This window comes from Callithrix jacchus, chromosome 9 (genome assembly GCF_049354715.1).
Source record: "Callithrix jacchus isolate 240 chromosome 9, calJac240_pri, whole genome shotgun sequence".
NCBI lineage: Eukaryota > Metazoa > Chordata > Mammalia > Primates > Cebidae > Callithrix > Callithrix jacchus.
The window spans coordinates 88,458,389-88,471,855 of NC_133510.1; the positions used below are offsets into that span (position 1 = coordinate 88,458,389).

At 38.4% G+C, this 13,467-nt stretch overlaps 1 protein-coding gene across 6 annotated transcripts in view; it reads right to left on the reverse strand.

The window, feature by feature from the left end:
- The window catches only part of PLEKHG7 (pleckstrin homology and RhoGEF domain containing G7), a 66,394-nt gene that overhangs the window by 21,122 nt on the left and 31,805 nt on the right, over positions 1–13,467 (reverse strand). For 2 of the 6 annotated variants that reach the window (XM_017976261.4, XM_078337026.1), the window contains 5 exons: positions 12,490–12,585; positions 11,557–11,700; positions 8,123–8,218; positions 7,482–7,583; positions 4,192–4,305 (listed from right to left, as the gene is read on the reverse strand). In XM_017976261.4, coding sequence (XP_017831750.1) covers positions 4,192–4,305; positions 7,482–7,583; positions 8,123–8,218; positions 11,557–11,700; positions 12,490–12,585 — 552 coding nt within the window. Of the gene's footprint in view, positions 1–4,191; positions 4,306–7,481; positions 7,584–8,122; positions 8,219–11,556; positions 11,701–12,489; positions 12,589–13,467 lie in introns of all 6 variants that reach the window. The other 4 variants (XM_017976259.4, XM_078337025.1, XM_017976262.4 and 1 more) reach the window with 2 other exon arrangements.

Here is a 13,467-nt window from a genome sequence, read left to right on the forward strand (position 1 = left end):
CCAGAATTCTTGGAACCTGAGGAAATTTACTTACCCTTTCTAAAACCTATCTGTAAAATGTAGATAACAAGAGTAACTACCTCATTGGGTTGGTGAGAGGTTTTAATGAGATAATTTACACAAAGTGCTTAGAACAGAGCCTGGCACGTCTCGACCATTCAGTCCATTAGGCGAGAGTCCTTAGCCATTGTTAGAAGAATCACATTAAGAGACTTGGTATGAAGTTCCCAGTTTCTTCCTCTACATCATTTTGTTTCTAAAATAGTAAGCAGGAGGGTCACTTGAGCTTAGGAGTTTGAGACAAGCTGGGCAACATAGCGAGACCCTATCTCTACAAAAATTAGAAAATTAGCCAGGGGTGGTGGCAAGTGTTAGTAGTCCCAGCTACGTGGGAGGCTGAGGTGTGAGGGTCATTTGAGCCCAGGAGTCTGAGGCTGCACTGAGCCATAATTGTACCATGCACTCTAGCCTGGGTGACAGAATCAGACCCTGTCTCAGTAAATAAATACATAAGTAAATACGTTTTTAAAACAGTAGGAAGAATTCTAATCCCATTAATATGCACTGGGATAAAGTACATGCATTCATAAAGCTTAGCCTCATGTGGAATGGAAGGTAAATTTATCCCACTGCATTTATAGGTCAATTTCAGGCAGCCAATAACACAACATGGGTTTAAATTCCCCAAGAATGTTGTTTATGACAGAACATTGTAGACGGAACATCAGGTTCAGACAGGTCTGAATTCAAATCCTACCTCTGCCCTAGAACAACCATATCTTTCAGTACATTGCCTAATTTGTCTAAACTCCTGAAAAACAGGGACAACATAAAAATCTGCAGAGTTAGTGTGTAGACAAGAAGATCATGGATGGCCAGCATGTAGCGCAGTGTCTGGGCCATAGCAAGGGCTCAGACACTAGTCACCTTGTGTTTACAGAATCATGTGTTATAACATGGGTTATATCTGCAGGTCTCTCCCTGACCTCTTGCCTTTGTTGCTTGAGGCTAATAGTTCCATGGTGGTGGGAAGTAGCCTCAAGGAACTGGAAACTGTTCTGGCATGAAAAGCATTGGATTTTTTTGTCTGAAAATCTTTCTATAGTTCTTTCTTTGCCACCTATTGGCTGTGTGACCTTGCAAATGTCATCTAACCTCTCTGAGCCTCAGGGATACAAAAGAACAATGTAATCAACTTCACAGGTTTGTGTTCAAAATTAGGACACTTTTGAGAAAGTGTCTGGTAAAGTATTATGCAGTATAAAAGCATCATGTAGCTGGGCGTGGTGGCTCACACCTGTAATCTAAGCACTGCGGAAGGCCGAGGTGGGCGAATCACTTGAGGTCAGGAGTTCAAGACCAGCCTTGGCAACATTGTGAAACCCGTCTACTGAAAATACAAAAAAATTTTCCAGGAGTGATGGCAGGTGCCTGTAGTTGCAGCTACTCAGGAGGCTGAGGCAGGAGAATCACTTGAACCTGGAAGATGGAGGTTGTATTGAGCTGAGATTGTGCCACTACACTCTAGCCTGGGCAACAAAGCAAAACCTTGTCTCAAAAAAAAAAGCATCATGTGCGATAACAGCACTGTATCCTCTACCACCTTTCACAAAATATCTTTGGACACTACATACACTTTTATTCATACACAATTATACATATTTATGGGGTACATGTGATATTTTGATACATTCGTACAATGTGTAAGGACCAAATCAGGGTATTTATGATATCCATAACCACATTTATTAACATCATTTCTTCATGTTGAGAACATTTCAATCTTTTCTTCTAGCTATTTTGAAACACACAACAAGTTAGTGTTAACTATAGTCACCCTAGTGGGTTATTATATATATATGATATATATATATAATATGATATGCATAGTATATATATATATAGTAACTTATTCCTTCAGACACTAGAACTTATTCATTCTATAATTGTATGTTTGCACTCATTAACTGACCTCTCTTCATCCCCTTCCTCCCACTTCCCAGTCTCTGGAAACTATCATCCTACTCTATCTCCATGAGATTAACTTTTTTAGCTCCCACATATGGGTGAGAACATGCAATATCTGTCTTTCTATGCCTAGTTATTTCACTTAATCACCTCCAGTTTCATCTGTAAATGACAAGATTTCATTTTTTTCTGGCTGAATAATATTCCTTTGTATATATATAGTGCGTTTTATCAATCATCTGTTGATGGATACAAGGTTGATTCTGTATCTCAGCTATGTGAACAGTGCTGCAGTAGGAATGGGGACCAGGTATCTTTTGATGCACTGATTTCCTTTCTTTTGGATAAAAACCTAGTGGTGGGATTGCTGGATCGATGATAGTTTTATTTTTATTTTTCTGAGAAAACTCCATTTTGTTTACTATAACAACTGCACTGATTTACACAAAAAGTGTATGGAAGCTCCCTTTTCTCTGTATCCTTGCCAGCATCTGTTACTTTCTTTTATCTTTTAAACTAACAGCCATTCTAACTGGGGTGGGATGATATCACATTGTGATTTTGATTTGCATTTCCTTGATGATTAGTGATGTTGAACATTTTTTTTTCATATACTTATTGGCCATTTGTATGTTTTATTTTGGGAAATGTCAATTCAGGTTCTTTTCTCGGATTTATTTTTTTGCTCTTCAAGTTCCTTGTATATTCTAGGTATTAGTCCCCTGTTGAATGAATAGTTTTTGAATATTTTCTCCCATTTTGCAGATTGCCTCTTTACTCCGTTATTTCCTCTGCTATGCAGAAGCCTTTTAGTTCAAACAGTCCCATTTGTCTATTTTCGCTTTTGTTGCCTATGCTTTTGAAGTCTTGGCCCTAAAATATGTCTAGACCAACATCCTCAAGTGCTTCTTCTATGTTTCTTCCACCAGTTTTGTAGCTTCAGACCTTATACTTAAGTCTTTAATTCATTTTTATTTGATTTTTACATATGGTAAGAGATAGGGATCTACTTTCACTCTTCTGCATCAAGATATTCTGTTTTTATAGCACTGTTTACTCAAGAGAGTGTTGTTTTTCCAATGTATGTTTCTGATGCCTTTGACAAAAATCATTTGGCTTTGAATACATGGATATGGGATTTTCCAAAGTTATTTGAAAATGATTATTGGACCTTGTTAAATTAATCTCTTTTCCAGCTTGGAAGGGAGAGAAATGAACTTGGATTCTCTCAGTTTGGGGGCCTAGCTAAGAGTCTAATCCATCAGTATCTAGGGGAAGCATTTGGAACATGATTATTCATGCATTTGGAAATCTAATGAGCTTTCAGTTTTCAGTTTGAGTAGCAAATAAAACACTAAAGGGCTGAATCTACAGGATTATTCCTCTTTTCTCATCCTTGGCACACCCAGGCTTCCTGGTATATGGAGGCTGTGGCAGAAGCCCACTAATTCACACCTGAGTCATTGGGAACCATGGCAGCCTTTCCTCCCAAGCCTCTGAGGTCGTGTTCTGGCAGGGGCTTCTTGCAGCTGCAGGAAAGAGCTGGTTTTCTGGAAAGGCTTAGACCATTTTCTCTGGATGATCCAAAAGGGCTCTGACACAGAACTGAAAAAGTTCCATTTCAGACTAAAGAAATATCAAAGCAGAGACCAACAGAATCAGGGAAGTCAGGGGAAATTGGCTTTAGGTTTGCCTACTAGAAAATGCTGAAGGACCCCAGCAGAAATTTCTTCTTTTAATGCTGTGGGACCCAGAACTGCCATATTGGCGCAACTCTGGGAGCGACATTGACATTGTGCTTTATGCTGTAATCAAGGGGGCACCATTCATGTAGAATACAGTATAAATGATGCCCCAGGCTTCTATGCTGGAACTAACTCCTGCAAGAGCCAAACTTAGCTCAGGTTCTTACTATAGTTTTCTCCTTACAATGTACCAGTTTCTTCCACAAAAACACAATGAACAAATAAAACATTTCTAAGCCCCAGCCAACACTTCAGGAGGGAGTGTAGATAATGTAATGTTTTCAGATGGGCACCATTTAATATTCCTAAGTGTGCAGCAGACAATGTATTTATGAGGAAAGCAGATTTGTAGTTAAAACATATTGTTGATCATTTCATTTCCTTCTTTCCCATTTAATTTAGATATAATCATTCCCAGTACCTGTGACACCCAAAAAGCATCAGGAAAAATACGAAGGAAAAGAAAATGATACTTTACTTTTAAATAAATTCCAAAGTCATCTCTCTGCCTCAGGCTCTCAAGATAAAAGATAGCAGCTGAGTAGTTCAGGCAGTAGGTCTGGTGGCTCTGACAGAGACTCCCTTGGAAATACTGCAAGAAATGAAGAGCAGAAAGAGGATGAATGCAAGTTAAGGAGAGCATTGACCCCTGACAGACTCTATTTCTTTTCACTTTTATCATTAGCTAGAACAGGGAAAAGTGGTGGAGATGCCATGATCAAGCAGATGCCACAACCACATGGAAATACACAGGTAATCTCCACAATAAACATTCTTTTTTAAAAAAATTGTACTAGGATTATAAATCATTCTACTATAAAGACATATGCACACATATGTTCATTGCAGCACTGTTTATAATAGCAATAAACATTCTTTTGACAAAATATGGTTAATAAACAGCTAACATCTCAATAATACCTCATAAAAACCAGCTAACACCTCAATAATAATGTTTTTCTCCCTATTAAAATTCTATTTAGGCTGTCTTGATTTGCTTGATTTGATTCACCCCTTTACTTCTATTTAAGCTTTCTTCAGGCCCCACACCCTGCAGGACACCCAGTGACAAATACCGCTTTTGATTTGGGTGACCCTGTTGGTTGATGTTAAGCTTGTTTTGATAGTAAGTGATTAAAGTAAGGACACTGAACTTTTCATCTGATATTCCTCAAGAATGTCCATGCATTTAATTTTGCTGGCTTCTAAGTGTGTAGAAATTTGGGACATCCCTACTAAGCATACTGTATCTAGCAGCATGCATTTTATCTTATCCAATCTAATGCTTGTCTTGTTGTCCCTTTTCTTCATTATTCTTATTTAATGTCTTAAACTTGCTATAATGACTACACATTTGTAAACCACCAAAATTGTTTTTAGAATAAGGCAAATTGTTAATTTATATATATTTATTCATACATATAATGAGTAAACTGAGCACACTGAACTACATGCCACCATCCCAGTTATTCTTAGGAATGATGGTTATTCTTTTCCCTTCAGTAATTCTCCTGGCTTGTTACTGTCAGTACTCTCTTCAGGATTCTATAGTGTCTACCATGTTGCTAAGCCTATGTGTCCATTGATAGATTTATTGATTAATATAATGACTCATGGGCTGCATTAAGGAATTTCCAGTAGTATCCCAAAGTGGTGAAATTGGAGAAGGAAAACGTACTTGCTGGTGAGTAGAGAAAGCAGACCCAGCCTGTAAAACCACTAACGGAAGTGATAGTAACAAAGCCAGAGAGGGTGAAATCTAGAAAAATATTTAGTTATAGGACATTAGGAGAGAAAACACTATAGTGAACAATGTCAAGTTTTGGCTTCAGCAGGAAGTAATGAAAGATGATTTGAGTTTATTTTGGAGGGGAATGTTGGTAGCTGGGCCTGAGTCAAGTGAGAAGTGAACCAATCCACTGAGATTTGGGGGTTTTTGTTACCGTGGCACAACTGACTCTCACCTGGCCAGTTAAAACATTTTTAATTTAGGAAAAGTTTTTATAACCCATCATTACACATTGGGAACATAGCATGGAGCATTCATATGTGGGTTTATTATTCATATGTGGTTTACCCTTAGTAAAGAGCCTAACAGTATCCCATTCTTTAGTGCTCCCTAAGTATACTTACATGTTTTGATGAAAAGCTGACATTTCTCCAGAATATTTACTAAAAACTAAATTTGGTCCAGGTGTGGTGGCTCGCTCCTATAATCCCAGCACTTTGGGAGGCTGGGGTAGGCAGATCACCTGAGTTCAGGAATTCGAGACCAGCCTGACCAACATGGTGACACTTCGTCTCTACTAAAAACACAAAAATTAGCCAGGTGTGGTGATGCATGCCTGTAATCCCAGCTACTTGGGAGGCTGAGGCACAACAATCACTTGAACCTGGGAGGCAGAGGTTGCAGGGAGCTGAAGTCACACTACTGCACTCCAACCTGGGCAACAGAGTGAGACTCTGTCTAAAAATAACAACAAACAAAAACATCCAAAGATTTTCTTATTTAAACCCATTTTCAATGTTCACTAAAGGACCTTCCTACTTATTTCGCCTTGTTAAAACTCTTCCTTTTTCATGTATCTTCTCAAGTGTCATATCCCCAGGAAGCATTTCTGACCTCTGACTACCCTACTATGCACCCCAACTTAAAAGGTTTCCTTTGTTGGACACTCATAATATTTACGTTCCTCCTTTTCCCCAGCATTTATCTTATTTTAATTATATAACCACTAGTGTCATTATTGGCTTAACTTCTCCCCTACTAGACTAAAATTCCTTAAAAGCAAGAGGCTGTTTAATTTTGCATGTTATTGTGTACAAGGCACTTATATACATAGCACTTAGTAAGTTCTCAATCAATCTCAATCTATGTTTTCTCTTAAAAAGCCGACTATAAAATTTCAAATCTTGCTAAATGAAATTAGACTAGAATTAGATTAAAAACTTCAAAGTAGGCCAGGGATGGTGGCTCATGCCTGTTATCCCAGCACATTGGGAGGCTGAGGCAGGTAGATCACAAGGTCAGAAGTTCAGACCAGCCTGACCAACATGGTGAAACCCTGTCTCTGTTAAAAATACAAAAATTAGCTGGGCATGGTGGTATGCACCATTAATCTCAGCTACTCAGGAGGTTGAGGCAGGAGAATTGCTTGAACCCAGAAGGTGGAGGTTGCAGTAAGCCAAGATTACACCGTTGCACTCCAGCCTGGGTGACAGAGTAAGACTCCATCTCAAAAAACAAAACAAACACCTCAAAGTAAGAAAAATAGGAGAGGATGTTCAAATGTCTACTAAAGAAATAAATAGAATTTCTCAAACTAGGACTACAGGTTTTCCTCTTTTCTCCTCATTTCACAGAAATATGATCAAGGGTGTTGACGGATTTGAGGGTTTATTCTGTTTCTTTCTGACAAACTGGTACTTTCATTAAAACAACTGAATCACGTAATTAGCAGACACTAAACCATTACCATGAATATTGCTCTAAATTGAAGTCATTTAAAAAACAGATTTGGAAATGGCTTTTCCATGCAAGCAGATTTTGTGTTAATGAAACCCACACAGGAGATGTGACGATGGGAAAACTGAATCTGCAAGTTATTTTTGAAAATGTTGATTGGCGGAGAAAGGGACAGTTCCTTTGTGGGAGGGTGGAGGTAGAATGTTCCCAGGGAGAAGAAAAATCAAGTAGGGTATGAACAACTGTCCTAGGGGGTTGGTGATTTTACTTCATGAAGCTGAGATATACTGGGAGGAGTTTACCTTTGTAAGCACGGAAATGAAATCCAGTGATGAGGAAGTCTCAGAAGTGTCTACGTAGTCCTTGATGATGCCGAAGAGACTGTTCACAAATCCAAGGCTTGTCTAGGGCCAGAGAGAAAGAAAACAAAAGTAGGCATACACCCAGGGTTAAGGAATAAACATTTGTTGAACTTCAAATATCATTCTTACAGATGTTTCCCATTTCAAATTTATCTCCTAGCAAAATTCACAGCTTTATTTCCTCCACCCTCCAATACATATTTTCTTATAAGTATTCTTATAAATAAATTCTTGTTGCTATCTCTTTTCCTTTCAAGAGGAAAAATATTATTTATTTATAATGCATGTGAGAAGAGGATATTCATTTGAAAATAAACATTTATGAAGATGATGGAGATCTTAGGAATGTGTTTACTTTTTAAAATAGCCATGGAAAAATGATAAATGAAGGTTAACTAACATCTACAATTTATGGGAAAGGATATTTCAACTTCCATCTTATTAACCTGAAGTTCTAACTGGGAATGGAATATGGAGATGTATTATGGAATACAAACTGTAAGAATAGACCAAACATGAATTTTCATGGTCCTCTAGTGAATGTTAAAACACACCTACTAACATCTTCCTACTTGGCTCACCTGAGTTAACTCCTCCAGGTTTGCAAAAAGTCTCCATAAATCCACATCTAGGAGATATTCATGAATTTGCAGGTATTTTAATGTATTCATAAAAATCTTTGAAATAAAAAATACATGACATTAACTTCTGTTTTTAAATTTTGAAACATGCCTTTTGCAAGAACATTAAACATAAACCTCCTGGGTATAACTTTACAAAACAAGGTAGAAATCAGCACTCTCAGGGTTTAAATGTTATACTCAATACGAATGATGACACGTAAACTTCATAGAACATATTAGAAATGAGCTTTTCAGTATGAAAGTTGCGATTGCTTATGTGAATTCTAACAACATTCCTATTGAACGTAATCTGTCCAAATGGGCTTCCTCTGCTTCTAGTGCCAAAGAAATCCCAAAGGTTCTCTTCTTGCCAACACTACTAACTTGAGAGCAAAATGATATTCATGGTGTGTTCTCATGTACTCTTTCTTCTGCAAAAGACCCAAATATACTTTACTTTCAGTATATTTTAAATGTCTATTAAAAATAGAGATTTAGTGAGTTCATCTTCGGTAACTGGTAAAAGGTTTGAATTTGCTTAGAGGCATTAAAAATAGATGAAAACATTAAAGGAATTTTTATTGTTGTTTTTATTTTTACTTAATTTGATGATTTCACAAACAGGAGCACTACAAAGCAAGTCAAGAAAGAACTTCAATTCTCACTCACAGAGAGCCTGCCCTTCATTCTAGAAACTGAAGAAAGATCAATTTATTGAAAAAGAAATACTTTGTATACGTAGGAGGGGAAGCATTCAAAGGGACAAAAGGACAAATTATTTCAAGAATCTTAAGGGTTAAAAGACTGGGCTTTAGATAGATAACTTTCTCCAATTCCCACTCCTGTATTATTTCATTAGTGTAGTCGGTGGTTCTTGAATTTGCATCAGAATCACCTGGCAGCTTCGTTACACCAGAGCTTGCTGGGCCTCAACCTCATCTGTGATGGGGCCTGAGAAAGTGCATTTCCAACAAGTCCCCAGCGGATTCTGATGCTGCTGGTCTAGAGACCACCTGTCGAGAACCACTTAGACCTTTTAGAATCCATGGAGTATTGGTTGTCTGGAAGTCTGTCAAGATCCAAGCATTTAAAACAGATGATTGTAAGAAACAGAACTCATTACTACAGAAAAATTGGGGCAATTTGGAAGAGATACTACTTTTGCTATAAAATTATTTGCTTTACAGAAATTTTGCTATTTTAAAGAAATACTGAGTCCTCCAGGATATTTATTATATGAGTTACAAATTTTTAATTTATAAGCACTTTTGGAAAACATAGATTGTGTAAAAGGAAGGTACATATGTACTTTAAATACACTGAGATATTTGACAGTAAGCTCAAATTGGCCTTTTCTTAAACAGAAAATGTGAGTTTGAAAAGCCTGGACAGCTTACGGTGGGATAGAAAGCTCTGTGCTATTGCTTACGACAAGGAAGGTGGCATAGCTCAGGGGCTTCATGCTCTGCTGTGAACATGTATTGTTACCATGGCCTTCAATACTCCCCTTCCCTAAAAATAGTCTGGTTTTCACCTCAATGTCTACTGTCCCCCAGGCTGCACACGTGCCATGTGGCAAGCTGACCTCACTCCCAGGGGTGGGCCTGACTGCCTTAAGCCAATTGGCACATTCCATCCTTATGGAACTAGAGTATTTGGCTCAGGGGTGGGCACGTGATCTAAGCCGGTCCAATCAGAATAAATCTCAAGACTTTTGCTATGAATGCTAAGAAGATGTCTCTGTCTCTGACCATTAGCTCAAGGATAGCAGCCATGCTGTGACTACAAGAGAAGCTAGCCACAGGACGCAGCTAATGCCATGGAAGGCAGGGTGAGAGATGGAAAGAAATGTTGTTTTGTTTTTCAGCCTCTTGATCAAACATGTCTTGAATTCTCTCCCACCTCTAAACTTTGCAGTCACATGGCCTAATAAAATACCATATTAAAGCTAGTTTTCTATTATATGCTCATGTTAGCATCCTGATATTGTCTCTAAATTTCAGTTTTCTCCCAGAGTGTCTTTGTGATTTACATTTTGCTCAGTTAAGGATTTAGCACTGTGACTGACAAAAAATACTACTTACAGAAAATAACTGACATTTGTATAGCACCTGACAGACTTTAAAGAAAACTAATTTGATCATCAAAATGGTCTTGGGAGATAGCCAGAGATGGTACTGCCATGCCTCTTTTATAGCTTAGGACAGGGATTGTCAAACTCTGCAGCCTGTGAGCTTAATCTGGCTTGCCACCTGTTTTGGTAAATGATGTTTTTTGGGTGACACAGTTATGCACATTCCTTTAGGCTGATTTTGCACTGCAATGGCAGAGTTCAATGGTTGCAACAAAAACTGTATAGAACAAAAAGCCCAAAATATTTTCTGCACCTTTGCAGAAAAGATTTGCCAACCCCTGGTTTAGGATATGAAGGACTAGACTTTCCTAAGGTCACAAGGCAGATCAGAGGCAGAGCCAGGTCTTGAACTTAGGTCTGCCAGCACAGTGCCTTTTAGCTGTGTAAGGCAGTCACCAGGATGCAAAAGTGCTGTGGGCAGAGGCAACCTTGGGAGCTGTGTGGCCCATCCTCCCCTGTGGTCCCGGTAGGAAGCTGCTCTATGTTTCTCTTCCTTGACCTATTGTTCTTTTAGAAGAAATTCTCTGTTCTGAGCCTTAACAGATCAGGTCTGCAGCAGTATGCAACCGTAGGGGTGATGTTTACAAAGAGACATCATGAATATACCATGTGATCCAACAGTACTAAATTGCATGTGGATGGTAGCCCCAGAAATCTGCAATGGTGGCCCTGCAGCTGATGGAAAGCATTCACCTGGCACTGTTCAGGAGGTAGCAAGAGCTCCAAGAGAGGAAGCTAAACAAAGATGAAATGGGCTGCCTGAGAAGGGAGTGGGCTGCCTGAGAAGAGAGTGAGCTCACTGGCTCAGAAGTGTGTAAACTGGTGAGACAAGGCAGAAGAGATTGACTCAACATAGGATGGGACACTGGGCTAGTTCACTTAGAAGATCCAATGTTTAAAGAAAGTATAAAGAGACAGTCAAGTAAGAGTTCAAACAAAAATAAATGATAAATAAAAATTTTCACGATTCCCTGAAAGAGGGGGAAAAAGCCTCACCCCCTTTCCCTCTTCTCTTCCTTTCCTTTCCTTTCCCTTTCCTTCCTTCCTTTCCTTTCTCTCCCTCCCCCCCTTCTCTTTCTTTCTTTCTTTCCTTCCTTCCTTTCTTCTTTCTTTCTCTTTCTTTTTCTTTCTTTCTTTCTCTTTCTTTCTTTTCTTTCTCTTTCTCTCTTTTCTTTATTTCTTTCAGAAGAGGAAAACCAGTGCCCAAAGAACCAAATTAATATTTTCCATCTACTATAAAAATTAAGCCTGGCATTACCATCTTAAGAACTAATAAATGGTCCAAAAAATAGGTGCATTCACTTGTGAAAAGTTCCCACATGGCCTCTTGCTGCTTTCTCAAGTCTAATTGATCAGTCGTGAGTTTGTGATGTGTTTCCATGACTTCATCCCAGGTCTTATCCTGTGCATGAGGAAAAAGAGAGAACAAAACATTTTCACCTTAGTGGACTGACTTTTTGGCTATCTGCTTTGGTTCCAAAGGACCGAGCAACTCCCAAAATCCTGATTTGCTGCTTCAGGCCCTGGGCATCCCTCTTGGCAGTGACTCCTCCAGTGACCCAAACCACCGCTTCACTCTATGTGGGTCTGGGATGCCAATTCCTCCTAATGCACAGCATGAAATGAACGACGTGCATTATTTCTAGTTTAATATTCAAAGAAATTCAGATTGATGGTGCTTTGAATTATGCTTGAGAATATCATGAGTCTTTTTCAGTTTATTGCCAAAAAAATCTCAAAGAACTCCAAATCCAAAACTGGGAAATTTGATTTCATATTCCACAGGCAACACTTGTTGAAATTAATGACTGAAGAATCATGAAGTGAGAGCTTTAAAGCTCAAAGAGACCTTTAGAAATTGTTTTATCAAAGACAACAACGTTTCCAGTGAGGAAATTGAGGCCCAGAGAGATGAAGAGTACTAACAACCACTTTTAACATTTGTAGAGGCTTCCTGGCCTATGAAGTGCTCTCACATTTGTTACCTTATTTAAGATAAAATTACTTTCCCTAGCTTTCAGTGTGTTTGAGCAGAGCAGACCCTGGTCAGCCCTGTGTTCCTCTCTTGCACTTTGCTCTTGCTATAAACAAGGCAGCAATCTGGCAGCTTAAAATACTGACCCTCCCCTCCCCACCCTGCCAAAAAACAAAAAGAAAAAGCATGCCCCACAGTAAACAGTTTGCAAGATACCTTAAGACTGTAGAACTCATAGCCCCTGAAGCTGGTAATTTTCACAGAGGACAGGCAGTTTTCCAGATCGGATATGTACTTGTGTTTGTCTTTGCCCTGCTTAAAGATGGTTAGAAACAGGATTTTCAAACACAGATTCTTTAATGACATGATTTTGGTAGCCTTGGCATCTTTTGTCCATTCCCTAACATTCATGATAAGAGATGGCGTGTTTTGTCGTTAAGCCACTAATAGTTCCAAAGCTATTTCTGAGCTCTTGTAGGAGCCAAATAACCACAGAATGTCAGAGCTGGAGGACACAGGCCTGTGAGAACATCTGGTTCAAACCTCTCATTTTACAAATAAAGAAAAATCCAAGGCACAGAATGGTCATGTAGCCAACAGTCTTATCATGTCTTCCCAGTGGGGGGTGACATAGCCTTCACAGTTTTACCTTTTCCAAACGCTGGACCCTAAGACTTAATTAACATCAGATGGTACTTCAGACATATTGGTTCAACCCTTAATTTAGCAGATGATAAAATAAAGCCCAGTGTTAAAGCTACTTGCCCCAAACAATAATTATCTGCTAAAGAATACGAAAATATGCTGGAAACACTAGTTTCCTTAGAATGGAATCACCCACTTATTTTTGTTATAGTCATCTTTTCTTAATAATATCTGTTTAAAAAATAAGATGCTAAGGTAATATATGTTTACTGCAGAATATTTGAGAAACAAACAAAAAACACCATGAAATGTGTCTTCACCCTCACATTTCCATTGGAAATATTCTCCTGATCATATTCATAATTAATTTTTAAAAGGTATAATGTAGCATATTTACACATCTTTTTGTAACTTGTTTTTTAAACTTACATTGCAAACATTTTCTTTTTGGTTTATTTACTGTTCTATTGCAACATCATGAATTGTTCACTTAAAGAGTTCATTTTATCAGCCAAAGCAGGAAGAAGCTATCAAATAACAATGTGCAAG